The sequence below is a fragment of the Barbus barbus genome, assembly GCF_936440315.1.
Source record: "Barbus barbus genome assembly, chromosome: 33".
NCBI classification, from domain to species: Eukaryota; Metazoa; Chordata; class Actinopteri; order Cypriniformes; family Cyprinidae; genus Barbus; species Barbus barbus.
Window position 1 is genome coordinate 22908533 of NC_136761.1, and position 25822 is coordinate 22934354.

Below are 25822 nucleotides of genomic sequence, written 5' to 3' on the forward strand. Positions count from 1 at the left end.
TGGATCTTGCGAGCCAGATTTGAGTATCCCTGGTATATTCCAATGTGTGTTTACTGTATATTCTGTTGTCTTTTCTTTTCTAATGCTAAGATCACTTTACAGCAGTGTAATGAAAGTAAACTTTTCTTAAAGTTTATTGCTGAATTTTACTGTGTCTGCACCGCTCTATTTATGCTGCATACTATAACAGAAACTGACTCGCAAAATGTTTCCTGTTTCCAAAAAGGAGGTTTTTGTAATAGTGTTTTGAATTGATCTTACTAGTGTTCTCTAGGCAGGAAAATAATCTGTGTATTTGACAGGTTTGTGTGTCATCTGAGGCCAAAGTTTGAGTCTGACAAAAGAGAATGTGTTTTTGACTAAAATGTTTGACTTTGACACAGAAGTTTGAAGTTTGCTTAAGTTGGTGTGTATTTTTGAGATTGTGTTTTTATTAGTGCTGTCAAAATTAGCGCGTTAACGCAGGTGATTAATTTTTTCAGTTTAACGCGTTAAAAATATTTAACGCCGTTAACACAGGGGCGGGGCTAGTGTTGGCCACCCCACTCACAACTGCTGCCTCTCTCTTTTTTCTTGCTAATTTAGTCACAGAACGTCTTTACGAGCATTTCAAATAGGAGATGTTTCAGACGCGTGCTTCAACTTCACTTCAGCGTCAGGCGTGAGTCAAAGGAGCGCGGAAACTGTACTGTACTGAACAAAGGCGCTGCCGCACGCTGTAGCCTTTATCATTTCATATCAAAGCGCGAAAGAAACGATGTGCATGCAATGTCGTGGTCAGTTAAGTCATGAAGGTGATTAAAACTGCCTTAAAACTGTGCTTGCGTGAAATATATGAGTCACATTTAAGAACATGTCTCTGAAATGGTTTTCAAAACTGTCCTGCACTTTCTCACTCATCTAACACACTCGTCAGATCATTAATAGAGACTTTAAGACCTGAAGTGGGTCAGAAAATGTAAAGTGAGTTGAGAGAAAACACGATGCGTGTCAGATCCGCCTCGGCAGCTCTTAAAGAAAAAGCAGCCAAAATAACCTATTAACCCAGCTGCTGTGATGTCTGTTCATCAAAGAACAAAAAAAAAGAAAGAAAAGGAAATCAATAACTTTATAGCTTTTAAGGACTCATCTGTATTTAATTTAGAATTTAGTGTTTGATAACTTTATTCAATTTCTGTATATTTCCTACTTGCTGAAGGGCATAGGTATAGCTAAATATGACATTGGTTATACTGTTTATGAGAAAATAGTTTAAAGTTCACTTAAATTAAGTTATTTTTATTAAAGTCTAATAAATATTAAAATTGATGGCTCTCAATTATACTGTAATGTTGAATGGCAATAGTCAATGGTTAAATATTAGGGAAAAATAATTATTTTATAGAGACATCAATATTGGTGTCAGTGATACTGGCCTTCATTCATTAAAAAGATGCCATTAATCAAATATTAAAAATATACCGTCTTTATGTTGTTTCTACATTAATTTGAAGATTAAATGTGAAATTATTGCAATATAAAAGTAGATTTAAAAAGTTTAATGTTAGGTGGGATTAATCGCGATTAATTTCAGGAAAAAATTGTGATTAATTAGTTAATTTTTTTAATCGATTGACAGCACTAGTTTTTATAGTTGTGAGAAAATGGTGGATTGTTTAATGAATTGTGTTTTAGCAATCGAGAATAACTGTAAAATGTAATCTAATTCCAAGTTTGTGTGTGTGTGTGTCTGCGTGTCTGTGTATTAACTCACTTTATGTATTTGCTAAGTATTTAAATATTCATACTTTACAAAATAAAATAACAAGCTCAGTGAGTTAGTAAGAATAATATTTTTCACTTATTAGGAGGAACTGGACTTATCTGTCCTCTTTATATGAGTCACTGTTTTTGTGCAGTCATGAATTTGAGACACTCCAGTGTATTAATTATAATAAGCCAAACAATTCACTAGTTACATTTCTGATCATTTATGGCTTTCATTTTTTGAGTTGATGCAAAATTATCATGTTACAGTAAAAGTCCATTACTCTGAGAATGAAATTAATTTAAATAAAAACATTCATACATCATGATATGTAATGATTAATGAGTGACATAATAAGCTTATTATCTGATATACTGTAAATTATCTGGTATAGGGCTGGAATACATGTTTGTGATAAATGAACATATTTGGTTGGGGAGTGCCATTCATTTGTAAGTGTCCAGAATGTCCACACATGTAACTTGTTTGCATCAGCACCAAGCCTTGGGTAACAGCACATCCTATATGGGTAAGATGCGTCTTGCCTGCATGTTGAGGCATGTTGAGGAGAGTTGCAAAAGGGGAGTGTCAACACTGCATTCCATTCTGCTTAGGTCATAATTCACCTAATGAGGCACTAACACTCTGGTTACAACCAGATCTTGCCAGAAGAAATCTGAAATATAGTCCCACAATTTCATAAAAAAGGGAGGGTTGGGTGTAATCAAAAGTAGGACAAAGGGAACAGTGAATACCAAAGGAAGTCAATTATTCCTCAAACATAGAATGGGCAAGATATCATTTAGATACGATATCAACTTCATTCTTGTGGTTTCATTTTTACAAATGTTGTGTCCTTTGGCACGAACAGATCATTGTTGTACTGGACAGTTAAAAATGAGTCATGATGATGCAAAGGAGTAGACCTTGAATAGCGGTGACAAACAACAGTGACTGTGCTTGAACATTAATAAACATATTATAAAAAGAAAAAAAAAATGTATGTTGTGTTTTTATGATATTAATTTTATTTGGATGGCCCACAAGATAAGATTTGCACTGTAATACAACAATTAAATATGATGTCAGAGGGACCAAGGTAATATCTCAACAACAAAAATAAATAAATAAATAAAATAAAATCCACCAAATGTAATAAAGAATGACCGTAAATGCCCCTTATAATATTTTTTTGGTGTAGTTGTTGATGTTGTTGTTCAGGTATCGGTCATAATTGTTCAGATTTAAAATGAATTGTATTATTTCAAAAATATTTACTCTGGTATATTGAGTATTTCATGTAAATGTTCACTCACTGTGTGAACACTGTAACAGGAAACTGGGCTGAGAACAGCTTACCTAAAAGTAAAAGTATCTGCTCTGTGTTTGCTAAATATTTGCGCTCAAAATACACCAGATTGCAGGTCTACAGTGATTAGGGTCAGGGTTAGGGTTAGGTTAGGGAATGCCCAACAGTTTGTGGTTTTCAAAAACAAAAAGGAAAGGTAATGAATCAAGATTTCAATGCCTGACACCAATTAGCTGAATCATTTTCCTTTTTACTGCTGTAGGGGTGATTCAGCAGAATGGAGAAAAGCAGTGAGAATTGTTTGATGAGCCTTCATTCATTCACTGTATGGTGCTTTAATGTTTAATTTAATTTTAAATGTAGACCACACACTGCTTACCACGTGTTAACATAAACCCGCGTGCTAGTACAAAAACTGTACAGATCTGTACAAAACTGTACAGTTTTCCGAAGGAATAACGAAATAATAAATAACGAAAGCTGTTGTAAAAAGCTCAAGTTTCGATACAGAGTTGTCATTATTGTGAGAGCGCCTGTAGCTAGCTCGAACAGAAGGAGTTCCCGGAAAAACCCATGTATGGTCATATACGTAATATTCCATGTGACCGTACGTCATCCTAAAGACTAGCAGCACCATTTCCCGTAAATTGGGAGGGGCGACAACTGTACCGTTCTTGATCACTTATTTATATTCAGGTGCACACTCAAAACCACTAGTCTGACAAAAAACAGAATTGTACTACAGATATTATAAAACATTATTTTGCATTTATTCTACCTCTGTCAGTAATATGAACATTTTCAGCGTTGACAGCCACTGCTAGACTCCCCCATTTGTATCGTGGTGGATTCTACCGCTTTCCCGCAATAAGGTAGATTTTTAACTTGCTTTTGAATTTCGCGTGAACTGTCAGTGATATAAGTAGGAGGGACCTTTTTGGGAAAGCAGACCCAGAAAAGTAAGCGGCGACACAGAGACAGAGTTAGTAAGCAGTTTCCTTTGGATTACTGAAGAGTCAACGGCATACATGTACAACTACGGAAACCTGGGCAGAGGAATCGACCGGACCTTCCCAGATAACAGCTCTGGATCAGGCTCGAGCTCTGCGACTCTCGCTACAACCACCGCCGGCTCAACTCAACAACAGGTACGTGTCTTTATCTCATATCTATTCAAGTAATTTGTGACACTCTTCTGAAAATTCAAGATGAGTATGAGACATGTATGAATAATAATACATGACAGTTACAGTATCACTTTCTAAATTGTTCATTTAAGACAAAAAGTAACATTTTAATCATTAACTCTAGCACATTATTATGCTTTATTGCTCAAAATATCATTTATTTAGAAATTATTTGTAATTCATAAGTCTTAACATACCATTATTTATTTAGAATCTTAATACAACACATTTTAAATGCTTCTCTGTAGATTTAAGGGTCCCTGTTTAAGATTAATGACCAAATAAATACACCCAAAAGTAAAAATAAAAAGATTTAATGATTCAAGTTGGTTTTTATATCTGGGTGTTTCTGCAAACACGACAACAATGGGTTTTTGAGTCATAATGAGATATAATAAAGTCTCCTCCCTAAATATCTAATGCCACTGCCTTGGTAACTTATGATATATTGTCTGTGTCTCTTGCACTTTGAAGCAGAAATATTCTGTGGCTGGATCCAGTCAGTTTGTGCCCAGTCTCAATGCCGTAACTTCAAACCAGGACCTTCAATGGATGCTTCAGCCCTCCATTCTAGGCACCCAGGGAACATCCAGGGCACTTCGACCATCCTACCCACTGCCGTCAAGAATCCCATTTATGCATCCTCAACTTCCCCAATCACATCTGTCCCGGCCGGGTGTTATTAGAGCAGCTACGGCTGTTGGCAGCTCAACAAGAAGCAGAAATGATGTACATGTAAGTCCAATTTAATAGCTGTCAGTCTGTCTACATGATGAGGCCGTGATTCACCTGTCGCCCTGTCCATTTCTGACAGAGGTCTTGGCCAAAACCAAAAACAGCCGTGCGTGTAAATCTAAGGATGAGGCATGCCCTAATCAAAGTGTGCAAGACCCAAAATGTGTAATATCCTGTTGTCTGTAGTGTGTGACTTGGCTTTACGCGTTAATATGTTTGCTGATACATTCAGGGTGTGAATCTCATTTGGGCTTATTTAAGAGTTTGAACTATGTATTCAGCTGTAAACGCTAATTTTGTATGTTAAAAAAGACTTGCATATACATGTAACGATCTTATAGTATGCTATTTACAAGACAGCATCAACCCCAGATGAAACCCAGAGATGCTCATTCAATATTAACTCATGAAGTCCTGCCTGACTCATGCCTCCGAGTCTTGAATATAGCAGGGGGAGAGTGAAATAATGAGACAGGAAATGGGATATCATGTGATTCATTGGCGTATAATATTATGACTCATACTTGAGTCATTAGGGTGTTTGCAGGTGATTCATCAATATAAGGTCAGGAAACTGCATATGATGCCCACAAAAGAAACAGAGCGTGAAATCAATTAAGGGAATATAAACGGATCCATTTATAGAGTAATTACAGAGATGAAAATTGCTACAAGTATTTGGTGAATTTGAAATTAAATTAAAAATCTCATCCCCTAGATGGCAGTATTTTCACATTTATCAACTATAAAAATCGAGTTGACCAATTAGGTTCTGATGGTTCTAATTAGACATAGGGTTTTAAAATTATAATGAATGATAATTTCTTAAAACATGTTAACATTTTTAATATTTTATTACAGGTGCGTACAATGTCAAACTACTGCATATTATATTATATTTGCTTTACTTTCTCACTCCAGCTATCCGCTGAGGAACTTGAGCGGCGTAGAATTCGAAGGGAACGTAACAAAATGGCTGCGGCTAAGTGCAGGAATCGTCGACGCGAACTGACTGACACATTGCAAAATGTAAGTTCATTTTGTTTAATTTCCATGTTTCCTTTCAATCAAAATGTCTTTGCATTACTTGGACCCAAATTGAACATTTGAACTCTTCACAGGAAACCGACCAGCTAGAGGATGAAAAATCACGTCTGCAGAAGGAAATCGATGAGCTTCAGAAGCAAAAAGAGAAGCTTGAGTTGGTCCTCGAAGCCCATAGACCCATCTGCAAAGTCCAGGACTCGGACTCAGACTCTGACTCTGACTCCAACAGTGACCTCCCGACGCTGAGTGGAATCAAGATTGAGCCTGTGGACCGTCATATTCCTGGGCCTTCCAGAGAAACAAAGAGTTACGCCAAGCCTAATAAACCCAAGCCCAAAATTTCCATCCCACCTCCAGCTTCAGCCTCCACTGTCACCTGCTTACCTCTGGAATCAGAGTCTCTTCATACTCCTGTCCTCATCTCCACTCCATCTCTGACCCCTTTTACTGCCAGCCTGGTCTTCAGCTACCCCTCTTCTTCACTGGATACCAGCTCTGCAACTTCATCCCAACCTCTCAATCTCGCCGGCTCTCACGGTACCAGCCAGTCTTCTCAACGGCCTCAGCCGTGTGGCGTCGCTCATCGCCGCAGCAGCAGCAGTGGAGACCAGTCAGATCACTCTCTCAATTCACCAACCATCCTCACCCTTTAATTACTCATCTGTTGTGCGGGAAAACATGTTTACGACTTCCAAAAGTGTCCTTACTACTACATACAAGCATATATGTTATGTTTTTACCTGTGCATTCTGTTTACCTTTACTAATGGCAATTATCCAGCAACTTGAATTCATTATAAGAATACAGAAGCACAAGTTAAAGGTGATGCGTGTAACGTTTTTGACGTTAAAACACGTTTTCCTATCCCAGCATAGTAAGGAGACCCAACTATGCCATTTGTAGGCATGAACCAATAATAGATGGAGTAAGTTTTCAGGAAAAAGTATTTTTGCCATTTCATTTGGTGACGCTAGTGGAGTAGAAATTACACACTTCACCTTTAAGCATGTGTAGTGCAAAATGAAATGTATGATCATCCTTCATATGAAGTAGACTGAAATTTTTACAGCACATAAGTATGTAACACTGAAAAGAAACTGATTGACTTTTAAGCCATAACGTTTGACTAGTGGCATTAATATTAGTATTATTGATTTATAGTAATTTACTTTAACTACATATTTAGTGTATTGGTGATGGTACTGTAGCAGTTAAAAATCTGGCCTGCTAGCAAAAGGTTTAGATTTTGCTTTGGGAGTGAAAGCACAGTGTAGATCTATCACCATTATGCCTTTCAGGAAGGGATGTCAGTTACTTTAGGAAAGCCATTTATAAAGAGCGTCTATTATGTTATTTATTATTGCGTTACCAATTTTAGAGTTAAGGTCTCAACTGAAATGTTGATTAGAGTTTTTATCGGTTATACTATCTTGCTATGCACCTGTTTATGGATTTACACAATGTAATGTCTTGTTATTTTATGTTGTTAATCTTGGTTTTCTGAAATACAGCGTTATAATAACAGTGTATGCTGAATAAGCTAGTTTTCAAGGAACTGAAGGGATGCAGCCTACCTGGTTCTTCACACACAATGTCTGCAACACCAACACAACACTGAGAAAGTGCAACTTCAATGACGGTTACACTGGTTACACAAATGATATTTTAACTGTTCAACTGTTGCTAAGATGTTTTATTGACAAGTGCAAATGTGTGTAATTCACAGGCCAGTAGAAGTCAATTATATATACTTTATGCTGTATTGAGTACACTACTATTGCTTGACCACATGTAGAGTTGTATTTATTTTTGAAAACAAGGTATTTTTTACTGATTTGATGTTGGTTCCTTTAGTAAGGAGAACTGTTGCATGCTATTTAACATCTAATAAACAATAACTGAAAATATGTGCTGCTATTGGGAATACAAAACAATGTTATGATCCTGAGCTGCTTTGTAACATACTAGAGTGCCTTCAAATGAGGATTTCTATTGATTTCAGTTGAAGATGATGTATAGCCCCATTATTAGAAGTATTTTTATTGAAGGGGGTACACAGAAAAATAATATGGCAAGTTATATTATAGAAAGCAAATCTCTCGCAGCACACAGGGGTACAAGGGGGGAGGAAATGAGAGGTTGAGCGCACAGCTTCCTCCTAGGATGTCCTGATGACAGAAATGTTCAATGAGTCATAAACACATTTGCCTCTGAACAGAAACCAGTTGTTAAACACCTTCCTTTAAGAGTGTTGATCTTTACTTGTTGTATGAAAAATGTAAATAAATAACGTTCTGCTCAGGAGAAACTTTTTTTCATGTGTCTGTTTATGGGAAAAATTCACATTCACTCTGTGTGACAAGCATATGAGAATATGCATGAAATGATCGTTATCACTTCACATCCTGTGGTTACAAAAAGACGGAAAATACCTGGAAAACAACTAATGACGAGCAGCCTTGAGGAACAAAAATAAGTTAAAAGAGGCCAAGACATCTTGAATATACAGAGAACAAATTCACAAAGTCACTTAGAGAAGACATGAGAACATATGATTGAGATAATGAAGAGAGAGTTTGTACTGAATGAACTGGCGAGCACATGTTCTGCTGAAAGGACCTCTGTGTGCCAGTCACAGTGAAAGTATTACTGTTCTGGTTGTGCAAATAGCATGCCAAAAATAAACCAGTGAAACATCAATGAATTAGGGCCTGAGCTACAGCATGACTGAGATCTCATTAAGACATGATGGGAAATTTTCATCCATGTTATTTAGAAGTCCTTTCTGAGCTGTAATATATACTTTAACCCTAAAGCCTAACATATGAAATGATTGTCGGAAATACAGTTTCTTAAACAATTGAACAGTTTATTTTTACTGAACATTTAGAAAATCTTTTTTTAAAGCATCATCAGCTACCAAAAATATGTTCAAAAAATGTTTTCTTTTTTTTATCATACTCATTAAGTTATGAAAACATTTTCTAAATGTTCTCTGAATGTTCAAAATGCTAGTTTAAAAAAAATAAATAAAAAAAATGTTCTTGGTTATACAAATATTAAGGGTAAATTTAATTTGATTATTTGGCAAACATTAGTTTTGAATATTCTTTGAAGATACTATAAAAATAGCAGTAACATTTAAAAGACGTTGGACAAATGTTCAACTAAAAGGTTTCAGAAGAATATGTTTTTTTGTTGTTGTTGTTGTTGTTGTTGTCTTTGAGATCATTACGAAAAGAGCAGATAACTTTGAATGAACAGTCTATCAACATTACAGGAAGAACATCTCCATAACTTTAAGAGAACTTTTAACCAGAATCTTGTTCCCAAGAATGTTCCCAGTTAGCTGGAATATTGAGTATTATAGAGTATTATAAATCAGGGTTTAAAGCATATAGTTTGATATAGGAGAATATGGTGCTCACATTCGAGGAGGGGAAAAAACACCTGTTTTATTCAGAGCAAAAATATGCAATTTTGTCAAGTTAATGATATTTATATGGCTAAACAGTATGGTGAAATTCTGATAGCTTGTAAATCAATGAGATCTTTATAACAGTATAATCGGCTACTTACACTAAATGCATACGCATATCCATTGTCAATATATCTCCAAATAATATATCTTCATAAGATTATAAATGCTTAGTTTTATGATCAAAGCTCCACAGATTTCATCGTGCAACACAATACAATGATGATTGAGAGATGTACAAGTGTTCCTTAAAAAGCCATTAAACATTTCACAGCAGAAAGACACGTGTACCCTGACCTGAAGGGGGATTCATTTAGAATTAAACTAAAAGGCCTTGCTAAAAACAATTAACTATCAACATTTATTTATTTATATATATATATATATATGTACACACTATATTGCCAAAAGTATTAGGTCACCTCCTTCTAATGAACATGTTTGACTACTTTAGCAATTTCCATGAGTACACTATTTAATATTTAAGCATATAATGATATTCTAGGGAATTGCGTGCTTCTAATTTTATAGCAACAGTTTGGACAGGACCCTTTTCTATTCTAACATGACAGTGCCTCTGTGTATAAGACACGGTTCAAAAAGACATGATTGATTCAGTCAGTGTGGAAGAACTTGACTGGTCTGCAGAAAGCCAAGTCCTGATCCCAGCTGAACACCTCTGGTGTGACTTTATATGCAGACCTTGAGCCAAAAACTCATCACCAAACAACAATTACCAAGAAAAACACCGGTTCTTTAAAGAACCTTTCACAAAATGGTACTTCAGGAAACCAAAAAAGGTTCTTCTATGGCATCGCCGCAAAAAAACCTTTTTGGTTCTTCTTTTTTTTAAGAGTGTATATATATATATATATATATATATATATATATATATATATATATATATATATATATATATATATATATATATATATAACACATATACATAAACACTAATATATATATATATATATATATATATTATGGCTGGGCAACGATTAATCACGATTAATCTCATCCCAAATAAAAGTTTTTGTTTATATAATATATGTGTGTACTGTGTATATTTATATATGTCTACACATACAGTGCCCTCCATAAGTATTGGAACAGTAAAGACAAAATTGCTCTGTTGTCTGTGGAGTTAAGACATTTGCAAATATGATTAAAAGATGAATACGAGACAAATTTAGTCACATTATATTACTGGGTGATTCAACACACAGATGTTTTACCAGCTAAGATGATCAGCACTTTTAGAGTTTCATCCCTCTATCTGATGTGAGCATAAGTATTGGAAAAGTTGCCTCACAGGTCTTTCTAAGTGATTAGCTGTGTCCTGTTGCATTAATTCTTCAGGTATTAAAAGCAGGGAATGTGTTGTATCAGTTATATCCATTACTTCTGTATTCTGAATCTTGCATTCAATGATGACACACACAAACCAGGATGAAGATGAGGGAGCTGACTTTGAGAGAAAAGCAAGCAATTTGGATACTAAAAGAAAAGAGGAAGTCAATTAGAGTTATAACAAAAACAAAAGGCATGGAGAAATCAAGAGTTTGGAAACCACCAGCGACACCAGCAACCAACAACGACCTGATCGGCTGAGAAAACAACAGTAGTTGATGACAGACAAATCATAAAAGCTGTGAAAATGAACCCTAAAAGATGTGTCTGTAAAATCACCAGCAACTTCCAGAAAGCTGGGGTGATGCTCTGGCAATCTACTGTCCTCAGGAGACTTTGACACAGAATTACAGATGCTACACAGCAAGATGCAAACCTCTGACCAGCACCAAAAATAGAAAGGCAAGATTAGAGTTTGCAAAAAAGCACAAAGGTGAGCCAGAAGAGTTTTGGACCTGGGTTTATGGACTGATGAGACAAAGATGAACCTTTATGTGATGGAAAAAGCAAAAATGTGGAGAAAAAAGGGAACTGCAAATGATCCCAAGCATACAGCCTCATCTGTAAGGCATGGTGGAGGTGGTGTCATGGCATGGGCATGCATGGCTGTCTCTGGAACAGGCCCTCTCAACTTTACTGATGACAGTAGCAGAATTAATTTGGAAGAATACAAAACCATCTTGCCTACCAATATTCAAGAAAATGCCACCAGATTCATTGGGAAGTGCTTCATATCGCATCAGGACAATGACCCAAAACACCCTGCCAGTTCAGTCATGGAATTTATAAGGGCAAAGAATTGGAAAGTCTTAGATTCAAGTCAATCTCCAGATTTAAATCTGATTGATCATGAATTTCACCAGCTGAAGAGGAGAGTAAAGGCAGAAACTCCCCAAAACAAGCAACAATTGGAATTGGCTGCATTAAAGGCTGGGAAAAAGTATTTCAAAGGATGAGAGCAAGAGTCTGGTGATGTCTATGGGTCACAGACTCACTGCTGTGATTGTGTGCAAGGGATCTGCAACTAAATAATAGCTTTTAATATTTTATATCTGCCTTATGTTCAGCTGTCCAAATACTTATGCTCATATCAATGAGTGGGATGAACTCTAAAAGTGCTGTTCTTTTTATTTGGTAAAACATGTATGTGTTGAAACAGCTAATAATAAAATGTGACATTCTGTAGTTTTGTCTCATATTCATCTTTTAATCATATTGGCAAATGTCTGGACTCCACAGCCAACAGAGCTATTTTGTCTTTACTGATCCAGTACTTACGGAGGGCACTGTATATATGCAGAGTGAATGCATGAGGAAAAAAGACAAGAACAGAACATGGTGTGTCAGTCAAGTGTATTTAAAGCTATCTCACTCACAATGAGCATAGCCTGAAACAAAGCAAATGCTAACCAATCAGAAAGCTGGGTCTTGCAGCTATAAAACTGCAGTCATTGAAATAATACTGATCATATATTTGGATTTAAAACATGTACAACAGAACAATCCTATGTTGGAGGGTCTTGTAGTATGCAGCAAATACAACAAAAATGACTATAATAATAACAATATCTAGCACAATAATTTTAAAACTACATGTCAATGTTTTCCCCTACAAACATCAGTGTCAATTCAGTGTGTATTAATTAAAGTCTTGTCAAAGCAACAACTGAACACAAAAAGCTTTGTACAGTACAGCTGTGTAGTTAAAGTGGGGTTAATGTAAAAGATAGTTCATTTTGGATTCAGTGCAGAGCACAGCAACATAGTTTAGTGGAGCACACGTCACTACATCTAGTGAATTATACTGTCCAGTTCAAAACAAACAAGGAAAAAAAAAATCTCATATTGTAAAAACGTGGTCTAGTAACGTGCATTTCCAGTGAATCATTCTTGGGTCTCTGTGATATAGCCATTTTACGTCACAAAATCTGATCTGCTTACAATGGAGGCTTTGCTATCCACAATCCTATGATACTACCATTTCCTCTCCATTGCTGAAAAAGATTCAGTGCTTTTTGTAAATGATCTTAAACAGATCACTACATAGTATATGGCTCTAATCAGTAAAAATGTGAATCTCTAAAGATTCAAGATTCATTGCAGCCCTGTCATAGTGCATCGTAGGAGAAACATCAGCCCATGAACAGATCAGTGCACAGTAAAACCTGGTACAAGTTAGCAGTATGGTTAATCTCTCCCAATGTTGTTTAAAATGTCAACCCCAAAACTATTTTTTTTTGCTCCTATCTACAATCCCTGTAAGAGATGAGAGGAATCATTCCTGCAACACTTGTAAAATCATACATTCAAATAATGCTACTAATACAATAAACAGGCCTGCTGGAAAATCTGAAGCTTTTGGAACATGGTGGATGGTTTCTAGAAAGTTCAAGCCATCTTAGACCAATTGGACATCTCGGTCAAAATAGTTTTCAACTAGCTTAGACCAGGTAAAAACCAGTCACCATCTTCCAAAAACAACCCTACCATCTTAAAAAGAATGTAAATCAAAAAATATTTGTTCATGTTCATTGCAAACCTGTATGACTTTCTTCTGCAGAACACGAAAAATTAAAAATGCCTCAGTGTTTTTGTGTATTCCCCAATATATATATATATATATATATATATATATATATATATATATATATATATATAAAATTTTATTTTTTGCCATGCTGTTGAACAACATTGACCAAAAATAAGTACCCCTTTAGTTAATACTTTCATAATTTAACAGCTAATTCACAGTTAACAGCTAATTCCAGTTCTCTTACTGGAAGGTAAACATATAAAATATATATGACCCTGGTCCACAAAACCAGTCATAAGCAGCACGGGTATATTTGTAGCAATAGCCAAAAATACATTGTATGGGTTAAAATCCTTGATATTTCTTTTAATGCCAAAAATCATTTGGATATTTTGTAAATTTCATACCGAAAATATATCAAAACTTTACTTTTGATTAGTAATATGCATTGCTAAGAACTTAATTTGCACAACTTTAAAGGCGATTTTCTCAGTATTTTGATTTTGTTGCACCCTCAGATTCCAGATTTTCAAATAGTTGTATCTCAGCCAAATATTGTCCTAAAAAAATGGACCCTTATGACTGACTTTGTATATATATTTTGCCGGAATGTGTTATTTAGTTTTACTTTTGACTGTTTTTATTTTAAATGTATTTATTTCAATTTCAATTTTTTCTTATTTAATTAATTATTAGCTTGTCATCCACTCACAAACTCCTCTGTTTGCAAATCACTGGTCCACATGATAAAAGTCAATAGGTTCCAATTCTGCTTTAGACACCACTGACTTTTACTGTATGCATAAAAACAATTCTTCAAAATAAAAAATTCTTCAACACACCTTCTTTTGTATTCCACAGAAGAAAGTCATACAGGTTTGGAACGACATCAGGGGGAGTGAATATGACAAAACTTTCATTTCTGTGTGAAATGTCCCTTTACGCTGGATTTCCTAGCAGGAGGACTGATTTTGAAAGGAAAGGCTGTCACTTTAAAGCTTAAAAATAATTCTGTTTTGCCTGGCACCCAATAATTTCACTCAAGTGTTAAAGGTCTGCCAACTATAAAATGTTAATCAATGAAATATAGAGAAACTGTATTTATGGCATCAAAAGGCCATGAGTAAACTAGCCTACTTTAGAAGTCTTGGTCTATTTCCACTGAAATAGCTGAGATGTCATTGTCAGAAAATGTAAACTATTTTAGTAGACATAAAAAGTCTGTCTCAGCATCAAGAGAGAAGGATAAAGTAATATGGCTCTGCTCCTCTCCTTCAGTCATCTGGCGAACACACCAAGTGCAGCTGGTCTGGACTGCCAACACTCCCGGTGCTGGAGCTCCCGTCGCCCACGTCCCGGGCCACCATACACGGTATGTTGAGATCCGTGGAGCCGCCCGGGCTGGAATCACTCCTACTCACGCACTCTTCCTCGAGCACCAAACAAAGTTCCTTCAGATCCAGGTTCTCCTTCACCAGACCATCCTGCATCCGCTCTAGGTCGGCGAGCTTCTTGAGGTATCCGCCGAGGTCTTCTCGCATCACTTTAGCAGCGTGATGGCCGAATAGTTGCCACTCACGGGCCAGCTTCTTCACTTTCAGACGGTCATCGTCCAGAAAGCAGCACAAATCCCGCAGTTCCTGGTTCTCCTCTTGCAGCCTCTGGTTGATGACTTTGAGTTCCCTGATTTCAAGCAGATGTCCCTGCAGTTGTTTATTGACCTCCTTGATTAATCGACCACGCTGTATGAGAGCAGACATCTTTTCCGATTCTTCTTTGCGGAGTCGACTCACCAGCTCTTCCTTAGAACAAGACAGCAAGTCTTCATCGGACATCTTTGACAGCTCCCGGTTCAGTATTTCACTGTCGCTCCCCATATCGTGCACAAATTCACCATCAATTGTTATAACAGCGGTTAAAGCATAAAATGACTCTTATGAGGCACATGAGATGTCTGTCTGTCACTGTAAATGGATCACAACATTCCTCATCCAGGCACGAAGAAAACACTCCATTTCCTCTTCGCTCTGCTATTTATAATCTATAATAAAGAGAAAACACACAATTCTTATATGCAAACTGGCTTTTTTGTCATATTTAATTATTAAAATATCAAGCACGTCCCGATTGTAACACACTAAACAGGCCTACCTCTCTCCTCAGTGCTTTAAATCGTCATTGGCAGCATTTATTTCTCAGTATTTAGCTTCTGGGAATCACTGAAGCACAATCGTGTTTGTTCCTGCTCCTCGGGTTGGGATGAGAGGTCAAATTAATCCCAGTGGAGCATCTCTTCTCTTCTGTATTAGCAGGGATCACAATGTCCGCATCCGTCTCTCTCCGCCCTAAAGCTTTTCCAGTGAACAACCACGGAGCGTGTCTTAAATAGGCAAAAACATCCAATCGCTTGCGTTCGCATAAAACGCGTTGTGAATATGAAAAATCAATAAATAAGAGTCGAATGTAGGACAGGCTGGTTATACTAGTGCCGCATGCGATTGGTCGGTTTTACAAAGAAACAATGTCGGATAATCCGATTTAACGGCGCTGAAATGTATGTTGGCGTCCTTCGTAATGATTCCTGAGGAATTCGTTGATGTTCCTTGAGATTACAGTGTTTCCTTTGGCGATGGTGGTGTTGGTTGGGGAGGCAGTGATGTCTTCCCCCATCTCCTGCTCTCCTTCCCTCCCTTCTTCACCCCCTCCCCTCTTCCCTTACCGTAAAGATCTGTACTGTATCCTGGATAGTGAGTGAGATCCTCTCTCACAGCTGTTTCTAATGTCTAAAGCTCACCATAAAACACTGAAGATACATAGCAAAGGTTATTATTACAGGTTTATGTTGAAATATATCTCTAGATGAGGTCTTCACATTGCTGGGATGAGACACACAAAACTATCGGAAAGGGTGACAAAAGCTTTCTCTACTTTAAGCCGAGGTATTTAGCCACATCCTTCCGCCCTGCTCTCCAGCACAATTGCTAGCACGAGGACAAAACAATGTGGGGTGTTAACCAGGGCCTGGGGTGAGAGGGGGGTTGCTGGAGCGAGAATGGAAACAGGCCACAGTTTCGGATAAACGAGAGGGAGGGGTGAACAACGGCATGCAACACAATAGGGGAGAGGTGCAGAATAATAAGGCAGCGTTGAAAACATACATGTGGCCTTTGGTGGATTCAATGAGAGTTAATTGAATTTTTTATGTTGGCTAAGCTGCTGCAGGGGATTAAACAGCAGCACATTATTGTAATGAAATATCATAATAATCTGGTAATGATGGTCAAACAATAAAAATATGAATAAAACAAATTGTAATTTCAGAGAATGCCTTTGTCAGTCTAATCTTCTTGGGAATGTAAGAAATTACTTAATTGTAAACACCTGATATGACACATGATCACTGAAATAAATTATGAATTGAATTTACTATTTTTTTTTAAGGAAAGTGGTTGCAATCAGTTTATTTGAGCTACATTTAAATAAATTTAGTTGACTAACTTTCAACTCAATTTGTTTATTTAAACGTAGCTAAAATAAATTGCTTCTTTAAAAAAGCGTCTATGCTTTTACTATTTCTTAATCTCTCCCTGTTATATAGCTTACTAGATGATGTTTGAAACTTTGTATTGTTAACACATCCTATGTTATTGCCTCAAGATGAATTGCTTGTTGTATTTCTCATTTGTAAAAGTGTCTGTTAAATGAATAAATCGAAATGTGATATTTTTCAAGATTTGGAGCCAGCGGAGGACCTCTTGAACAACTGAATCATCAAATGCATAATACCTAAAAATTCAATAATATGCTTGTGCCAGATAAATCCACTTAGGAAATGTATAAAATACATGTATTGTTGCATGTCTTGTTGTAATTGTGTAAAACTGTAATGTATGTTAAAACAACTAGTTGTAATAAATTAAATATTAAAATGTTACAATTTAGCATATACAATCTTATGTTATTTACTAGCACATCAATGTACAAGTCTTAAAAACTAAATAAAAATAAACCAATAAATAGTTTCAGTGAACGTGGTTATGTGAAAGTAGTTAATTTGACACTTCCTACCCAGACGGTTTCGTAACTTAACAGTATGGGGCAAGGATGTTTCCTCTTAGTAAATGGCTCAAGGACAAAGTGCTAATAAGGCAGGATTGTGATGTCATTAACTTCTCAGTTTCTAGGTTAACTCTACTTGAATTAAACATGTGACAACCTGCTTTCACAGGCTACAGCCATCAGCATGGATTCTTTTATTAAATGCATTCCATTTGTAATTGAATCAAAAACTTTATTAACAGTCATTTAACATCTATTCAATGATCCACAATCTCACGTTACAGCTGATGTAACTATTCATGTTTTTTTTTATTTGAAAGTTTAAGCATTCCTATTTTATTGTATCAAAGTCACAAACAGCACTAGTATTTAACAAGGCCTATAAGACATAGATTTAGTTGATGGTGGGTTCAGTATTCAACCTATTATATTAATTAAAATAAAGTAAAATATTATAAATTAAAAACAGTTATAATATATATTGTTACATGATATATTATTTAGTTATATCATACACTACTAGGCTATATAGATTCAAATATCACAATGTTCTAACAAATATTAGTGGGATTTATTTTAAAAAATAGTGCTGTTTCCTCTAAAACATTCATTAATATACAGTTGTGATGATACCCGAGCACTCGCTACCAGAAACTACAGTATCATACGGTCGCGTAAATGTGACGTAATATGAATGCGATGCACACCCGGAAGTAGTCACGACAGTGTGCTGTTGCTATGGATGTAAAGTAGTCGCTAGATGTGACAGTTAGGGTTTGGTAAATATTTACGTGATGGTTGCCACTTACCTGTGTATGATCAACTCGTGGTAATAATCTTTAAACAGCGTGCACGCGTACTTTATGAGCTTATGTTCTTGACGAGTAAAAGTCGCAAGGAACAAGATATAAGTTACCAAAACAAGAGCTAATGTAGTGACATCTGAATGCGTTTAAAAACCCACTGTCGCGTTGTGTCTGGTAAGTTAAGTCCGCGTAGTATTTTTTGAAAATACATGGCAATATAGCATGTCTGTGGTGAGCTAAATTGTTTATTAACGATTAGTTAATGGCCGTAGCTTCAATACTGTGTAAGAAGTAACTTAGCTACTGTCTGTCAGTCTTGTAACGTTAATTGACTTTAGTGCCAAAGAGTGAGACTCTTAATACCAGTTTATTCTTGCAACTCACTAAGTAACATTAAGTGTTACAGTCATCTGTTTAGTATTAACTAACCATGGCCATGTGACTCTGCACAGTTTATATAGTGCCGATGTTAAGATGTCTGTGGAACTGGATGTATTTGTTGGAAACACCACCATTATGGACAAAGAGGTGTATCAACTATGGCTGAATGGATATACAGGTAGAGTATTATTCATGAGACCATAAGCGTTGTCATATCTGTTTAGGAAGTTAATAATATATTTGAGAATGTGGTCGTCCTCATAGTGAATGATGCAGTGAAGGTGCGGATAGATGGAGGTGTAATGGAAGAGTGTGAGGCGAGTGCAGAAGTGCTGCTCAGTGACACCATGGACCAGTACAGAACTTTCCAGATGTGCGAGAGACTTTTGCATCACCCTGCTAAACTAGCCAATCAGCTACTATTTCAGATACCACCAGACAGACAAGCCATGCTCATTGAAAGGTATGCACTGGTTTGTGTCTTGCCAATTTATTTTGTTTTGGTTATTATTTAATTTAAAACATTTATTTGCTTTTTTATTTCTAGGTATTATGCTTTTGATGATTCGTTTGTTCGAGAGGTCCTGGGAAAGAAGCTCTCCAAAGGAACCAAAAAAGACCTTGATGATGTTAGTACAAAGACAGGCATTTCGTTGAAGAGCTGCAGAAGACAGGTGAGCTGAATGACTCCATTTAAGGATGTGTTTACACTTTAAATATGGTTATCTTGGTCCAAAAAGAAAATTTAACATTTTGTCCTGGTTAACTTAGTGTTTATACTGTCATTTTTAACATCAAGCCTAAAGATACAAAACAAAAGGCATACGGATACAGCCAAAACCTGGGCACTTTTATGACATATTTTCTGAACTTACTGAACATCCAAAACCATGAGTTGGGCTACATGCACTTGTTATGTATGTGTACATGTGGTGGTATTTTTACCAGCTCACAAATAGCTTATAAAATGTGTAAACGAGTCTAAACAGATTTACAAATTCTTTGTTTCACACATGGAGATCAGCTGCAGAAAGTGGTTCAGATGTCTGTACTGAACTGTAATGGGCTTGAACATTCTGTCTTTTTAGGGTTGCATTATGTGACATAACTTCCTGATTTTGGTTTGTTTAGATGTCTTTGGGCCATGTTGTGTTTATATATCAGTCAAATCGCACCGGAGTTCGTTTGGAAGCACTTGTTTGGTTTGCATCAAGATTTGGTTGGCAGCATTCATACTTACTTAAATGAACCGCACTAACAGAGTAATCTCACCAGCATACAGTTTAATCAAACCAAACCTGCAAAGTACAAACACACCACAAGATTAAAGTAAAGTCGTGACGTATTGTCAAGTATGGTGACCCATACTCGAAATTGGTGCTCTGCGTTTAACCCATCCAAGTGCACACACACAGCAGTGAGTAGTGAACAAATGCACACACACACACACACACACACACACACCGTGAACACACACCCGGAGCAGTGGGCAGCCATGCTGCGGCGCCCGGGGAGCAATTGGGGGTTCGGTGCCTTGCTCAAGGGCACCTCAGTCGTGGTATTGAGGGTGGAGAGAGCGCTGTACATTCACTCCCCCCACCTACAATCCCTGCCGGCCGGGGACTCGAACCCGCAACCTTTCGATTACGAGTCCGAGACCCATTATAAACTGCTCATTGGTTGCTAAGATTTATGCTTGGATACTTTTCCAAGGCTCTTTTGGAAATGAAATGATTGTATCTATCTCCTTAAATATAGTTTGACAACTTCAAGCGAGTGTTTAAAGTGGTGGAAGAACTCAAAGGCCCCCTGGTGGAAAACATACGGCAACACTTTCTGCTATCTGATCAATTAGCCAGGTGAGAAAGTCTTTTTTTGAGAAGGTTTTTCCTTTAAAGCCTTTTTAATTAATCCAGAATGCTGGTAGAATTGAGCTCAGAAAATGAAAAACCAAACAACAACAAAAAAAAGGAACGGTTATTACATTATACGCATCCGTTTTTACAGTTGTATATTGTGAGAATGTAAGTTCCCATGAACAGTTGCTTCAGTGATGATTTGGTGCGTTTACACCTTCTCTTGCTAAATGATCCTGCCAATTCCTCCTCCAGAGACTATGCTGCAATAGTGTTCTTTGCCAATAATCGTTTTGAGACGGGGAAGAAAAAGTTGCAGTACCTAACCTTCCAGGACTTTGCCTTCTGTGCTGGGCAGCTCATCAACAATTGGACTCTAGGAGCTGTGGGTAAGACCAGTTACACAGCTCTTACACAGCCATCTGCAATACTTCAAATTGGTCAATCGTGGCATTAAATGGTAAAATATGTTTTTATAATGGCCACTAAACCATATAACCATTATGCCAGGCAGCCCATTCCCTACATTTAGATTGCTTAATTATGTCTCTTGTACCACTCAGGTTATTTTTAAAATGTTTTATCCCATAATATTATATGTAATATTTCTATTATATATAATATTTCTGTTATAATTATCTATCTATCTATCTATCTATCTATCTATCTATCTATCTATCTATCTATCTATCTATCTATCTATCTATCTATCTATCTATCTATCTATCTATCTATCTATCTATCTATCTATCAGCTATTAAGTGATATAAACAGTCAGTTATAATAATCATAGTGGTAATATAGTAAAAATAATTATATACCAATTATTTTGCTTATTTAAGTAGCTGTATATGAAGTGAGATTATATATGATCAACTGATAAAATACTTTTAAAAATAATATTTCTAACATTTCTGCATTATAATTAATGCATAACATTATAATATATACATTATAAATGGTTCATAATTAAATATCTGTTTATTTTTGAAGCAGCCATATATTAAGTATGAGGACATACAATCAACTGGTCATTGTTGTAAAATAAACCCCTTCAGAGTGATACATTAATGTCTTAATGCTCTGAATTAATTTGACATCTGCATGTTCTTGAGCATCTAGTCTGAGGTTATTAATGGACACTGTCAGTCTGACTAATTGTGTGGTTTAGAAAAATATTGACATAGAAGAAAAGATCTCCTTTTATGTCTTTGTCTGCTCTCTCAAAATCCACCATTTCTCTCCCTTAGATAACATGACGGAGGACATGGATGTAGATCTGGATAAGGAATTCCTTCAAGACCTCAAGGACCTCAAAATTCTAATCACAGACAAGGATCTCTTAGACCAACACAAAAGGTGTGTGTGTGAGCGAGTGATTTGGACAGGGAGAAGAGCGATACGGGTCTGAGGAGGGCCGTTGTAAATGTCCTAATGTTGCATGCTTACTCCCTCTGTCTCAGCCATATGAATAATGAAACCTCTCATCCACTCAGTTTAGTGTGCACTGCTCTGCGGGGTAAAACCAATGTCTTCAATGAGATGGAAGCCACTTTTAAGGTAAGAGGGTTTATATTCTTGTGAAATTAATGTTTTCTACTTACATGATTCTTGATTTCTAAATATCTCCTGCTGTAGAATCTTTCAAGGGGCCTTGTAAATATCGCTGCCAAATTAATCAACGCAAAAGATGTTCGTGATTTCTTCATTGACCTTGTCGAAAAGGTACCTTTTTAGTTTAATAAAAGCATCTATCAGATCTGAAGTGCTCTACATTTTCACAAAGCATTAATTCCTTGTTCTCTTCACAGTTTATTGAACCTTGTCGATCAGATAAATGGACATCAATAGACGTGAACCTCTACCTTACACATTATACTAACTCAGCACATATCCTTGACACCTTCAAGTAAGTCTCACTATGTTTGTTGTACAGTGTGTACAGTAATATCTTTTTATTTTATTTCATTTTTTTACAATTGCTGCATATAGAGGTCTGTGTTTAAAGGAAATTCTCTTTGCAACCAGTGGGGGTCACTGTATCATATGCACATTGTTTTAGCTGTAGTCACCTTTGTTTCCTGTTCAGTCATTTATGTGGTTTAACCACTGTGGAATGTGGTTTTCTGTTTATACAAAAAAAAAAAAAAATCACAACACTCCAAATCATTTGGAAAAAATGTATTTATCTCAAACTTCACCATTTTTTTATGTTTTTGAAAGAAGTCTCTTATGCTCACCAAAACCTGTATTTATTGGATTAAAAATAAAAAAATATCATTACAATTCAAAATGACTGTTTTCTTTATAAATATATTTTCATTCATTCAGATTGTTCTAATATGCAGATTTGAAACATTTCTTATTATCAGTGTTGAAAACAGTTGTGCTGCTTAATATTTTTTAAGAAACTTATATATTTTTCAGGATTATTTGATGAATAGAAAGTTCAAAAGAACATAATACATTTTTTATTAAGCATTTATTAAGTATTTACTGTCACGTTTGATCAGTTTAATGCATCCTTGCTGAATAAAAGCATTTCTAAAAAAAAAAACCAATAATAATCATCTTATTGACCACAAACTTTTCAATGGTAGTGTTTATGAAGAGAATTTCACATCAAAGTATCAAAGTAAACATTTCAGATATACATGTATTTACAAACTGAACATTTATAAGCTGAATAAAAGTGACATTTTTAAACCTCTCTCCCTCTCTCTTTTTTTCTCAGGCACCATGCTGTCTGGACCAGGTACATGGGAGTTATCAAAAGTTGCATTCTTAGAATGTATCACGACTAAAGAAGAATCTCCATTTTTGCCTTTCCTCTCCCTTAATGATAACTCATCTGCATTTGATTATTATTTGGCCTGATGTTTAATTTTTCCCAGTTTATCATCTACTTTCTTTAATCCTTTCCCAAATATATCCCCCTATCAGCTGTCCATCTCTTCACCTCCCTCTCCCTCTATCCCTGCTTCTTTCTTTCACCCCTTGGCCTCCAGAACTGTATGACTTGTAAATAAACACAGCATGATTTCCTCAGACACTGTCTGCATTGTGTTTTCATTAACTCTGCTTTGTGGGTTTTCCCATTTATCAAACCCACTGAAAAAAAGACAGTATATTTGGTAATGATGGAGATTCAGAACAAGATTATGCATTGATCATACTTGTTTTGACTGACATAATTTGGGGGTCTTAATGGCAAATAACGTGCTAACAGTCCAAAGGATGTTGTGGCTTACATGTGCGTCTTTATGGCCCATATACTCCTGACCCCTCTGGCTTGAGACTAGGGTAAGTGGGTGCATGATGGGTGTGAGGTCTGTGTGTGGGCCTACTGGGGGCCGGGAAAGCAGTAGGGGGCCACAATTTGTCAGGCCTTGGTGGCACAGTGTACGTGTGTGTTTTTGCAATAATAGTATGTAATGACAGCTGTCAGGCCTACCACATTACTCTAGAGGTGTTTTCGTACAAGAGTAATGGCAAACAGATTTGTTTGCCCTTTTGTCATTTGCAGAGCAAAACGATGTTTATTTCTTTGTATAATTTGATGAAGCTTGAATGTGATGCCTCTAACATCAGGAATGCGCAACTGATTTTGTGACTTAACACAACTGAGTTAGGTATGATGTATAATAATTTCTTTATGGTGTATGAAAGGCCTCAATTAAGCAAAAGCATATGTCACTGACATGTTTTTATAAATATTAAAGCTATATTAACATACTATTCTTATGACTTCTACCAAAATAAAAAGTATGAATTCAGTATTACACTCTTAAAAATAAAAGTTCCAAAAGGGGTTTTTGAAGTCATGCCATAGAAGAACGATTTTTGGGTTCCATAAAGAATGCTTCACTGAACTGTTTTTGAAAGAACCATTTTTTCTTAGTGTGAAGATCATATTAATAATCTAAAGCAACGTTTACCACTGTAAAGAACCTTTAGTGGTTCCATGGATGTTAAAGGTACTTCATAGAAGCATCAATGCCAATAAAGAACCTTTATTTTTAAGAGCGCAAAGAAAAAACCCCATAAAAACAGAAGAGAGAATCTAAAAAAAAATTGATGCATTCTTTTTTTGTAGTTCTTCCACCGATTGTCATTATTTAGCCAATTTGAGATTCTTAGTTCACTAAATCTGTCTGGCAGTAATTTTGTGAAGGCAACTACAGATTTCTTGTTTAGCAAATTTCAGTTAGTAACAAGAAATTATATATGGTTTATGTATGTCACCTTACAAAGCAAACATATCTGCAATAAAGTTTTAAAAGGTTGATACACAACTGCATGATGACACAAACTTGACATACAAGCTTTAAAAACGGTGATGGTGTACAAATGATATGTTAAGAGCTCTTTTACAACATGACACAACTAACAGTAATGAAAAAAAACAGTTTAAAGTCAGCAAAGCAATAATCCTTTAACAGCAGTAGCAATATTGCTCAATATGAAATTCTTAGTCCAGACTTTGGTTAGTTGAGACAACATTTGGGGGAATTCTGTGGAAGCAAAAATGGTTTGTGGTACTTGTGACTCAAAAGCTCCCATAAACTGGAAAATGTGTGGTATCTTATATGTGGAGAACATTTGATTGGGAAAAAAATCTGTGTAATGCAGTAATTAATATGTAGATTTCATATACAGTGCCCTTCAAAAGTATGGAACAGTAAAGTCAAAATTTCTCTGTTGACTGTGGAGTCAAGACATTTACAAATATGATTAAAAGATGAATATGAGACAAAACTACAGAATGTCACATTTTATTATTGGGGGATTCAACACATAGATGTTTTACCAGCTAAGAAGTTCAGCACTTTTAGAGTTTCATCGCTCTATCTCATGGGTGTCAAACTCAGTTCCTGGAGGGCCGCAGCCCTGCAGAGTTTCGTTCCAACCCTACTCCAACACATATACTATGCAGTTTTCAATTAAACCTGAAGGACTTGATTAGTTGGATCAGGTGTGTTTAATTAGGGTTGCATCCAAACTCTGCAGGGCTCCGGACCTCCAGGAATTGAGTTTGACACCCCTGCTCTATCTGATGTGAGCATAAGTATTGGAGCAGTTGCCTCAAAGGTCTTTCTAAGTGATCAGCTGTGTCCTGTTGCATTAATTCTTCAGGTATTAAAGGTTTTCAAGATGGCGCCGCTGTGTTCGGACGCCGTCCAGGTCGCTCCGCTAAGATTGTGTTTTTATTTACTTTTTTACTTAGTTTTACTTTCTCTTTTTACACATCTCAGGTCGGCACTGATCACCTAT

The 25822-nt window shown here is 36.2% G+C and overlaps 3 protein-coding genes across 4 annotated transcripts; 2 read left to right on the forward strand and 1 right to left on the reverse strand.

Annotated features, from left to right (window-relative positions):
* Positions 1-3707: 3707 nt before the first annotated feature.
* LOC306853591 (fos-related antigen 1-like) lies at positions 3708-8330 on the forward strand. 2 transcript variants are annotated; one of them, XM_079391121.1, is made up of 4 exons: positions 3708-4204; positions 4721-4978; positions 5900-6007; positions 6100-8330. In XM_079391121.1, exons 1-4 carry the CDS (start codon positions 4085-4087, stop codon positions 6676-6678), a joined length of 1065 nt encoding a protein of 354 aa, XP_079247247.1. In that variant the 5' UTR covers positions 3708-4084; the 3' UTR covers positions 6679-8330. The 2 variants fall into 2 exon arrangements, with proteins under 2 accessions (XP_079247247.1, XP_079247246.1); XM_079391120.1 differs by having other exon boundaries at positions 3950-4204; positions 4718-4978.
* A 5798-nt stretch (positions 8331-14128) lies between these two features.
* Positions 14129-16157, reverse strand: ccdc85b (coiled-coil domain containing 85B). The gene is made up of 2 exons (XM_079391129.1): positions 15598-16157; positions 14129-15487 (listed from the first exon to the last, which is right to left on the reverse strand). The coding sequence occupies exon 2, from the start codon at positions 15321-15323 to the stop codon at positions 14721-14723; it is 603 nt and encodes a 200-aa protein (XP_079247255.1). The 5' UTR covers positions 15324-15487; positions 15598-16157; the 3' UTR covers positions 14129-14720.
* A 2035-nt stretch (positions 16158-18192) lies between these two features.
* On the forward strand, positions 18193-23597 carry LOC306853590 (acidic fibroblast growth factor intracellular-binding protein B-like). The gene is made up of 11 exons (XM_079391119.1): positions 18193-18485; positions 18764-18870; positions 18957-19155; positions 19240-19366; positions 20451-20551; positions 20804-20937; positions 21799-21907; positions 22045-22108; positions 22187-22273; positions 22360-22457; positions 23283-23597. The coding sequence occupies exons 2-11, from the start codon at positions 18786-18788 to the stop codon at positions 23350-23352; spliced, it is 1074 nt and encodes a 357-aa protein (XP_079247245.1). The 5' UTR covers positions 18193-18485; positions 18764-18785; the 3' UTR covers positions 23353-23597.
* Positions 23598-25822: the final 2225 nt, after the last annotated feature.

What these genes read in the sequence shown, in the direction of transcription:
- LOC306853591 (XM_079391120.1), top strand. Translation starts at nt 4,085, where the DNA reads ATGTACAACTACGGAAACCTGGGCAGAGGAATCGACCGGACCTTCCCA. An exon ending in CCGGCTCAACTCAACAACAG is followed by an intron (nt 4,205 to 4,717) that starts GTACGTGTCTTT and finishes TGCACTTTGAAG; the next exon opens with CAGAAATATTCTGTGGCTGG. An exon ending in GAAGCAGAAATGATGTACAT is followed by an intron (nt 4,979 to 5,899) that starts GTAAGTCCAATT and finishes TTCTCACTCCAG; the next exon opens with CTATCCGCTGAGGAACTTGA.
- ccdc85b (XM_079391129.1), bottom strand. Translation starts at nt 15,323, where the DNA reads ATGGGGAGCGACAGTGAAATACTGAACCGGGAGCTGTCAAAGATGTCC.
- LOC306853590 (XM_079391119.1), top strand. Translation starts at nt 18,786, where the DNA reads ATGTCTGTGGAACTGGATGTATTTGTTGGAAACACCACCATTATGGAC. An exon ending in CAAGCCATGCTCATTGAAAG is followed by an intron (nt 19,156 to 19,239) that starts GTATGCACTGGT and finishes TTTTATTTCTAG; the next exon opens with GTATTATGCTTTTGATGATT. An exon ending in AGATGGAAGCCACTTTTAAG is followed by an intron (nt 22,109 to 22,186) that starts GTAAGAGGGTTT and finishes CTCCTGCTGTAG; the next exon opens with AATCTTTCAAGGGGCCTTGT.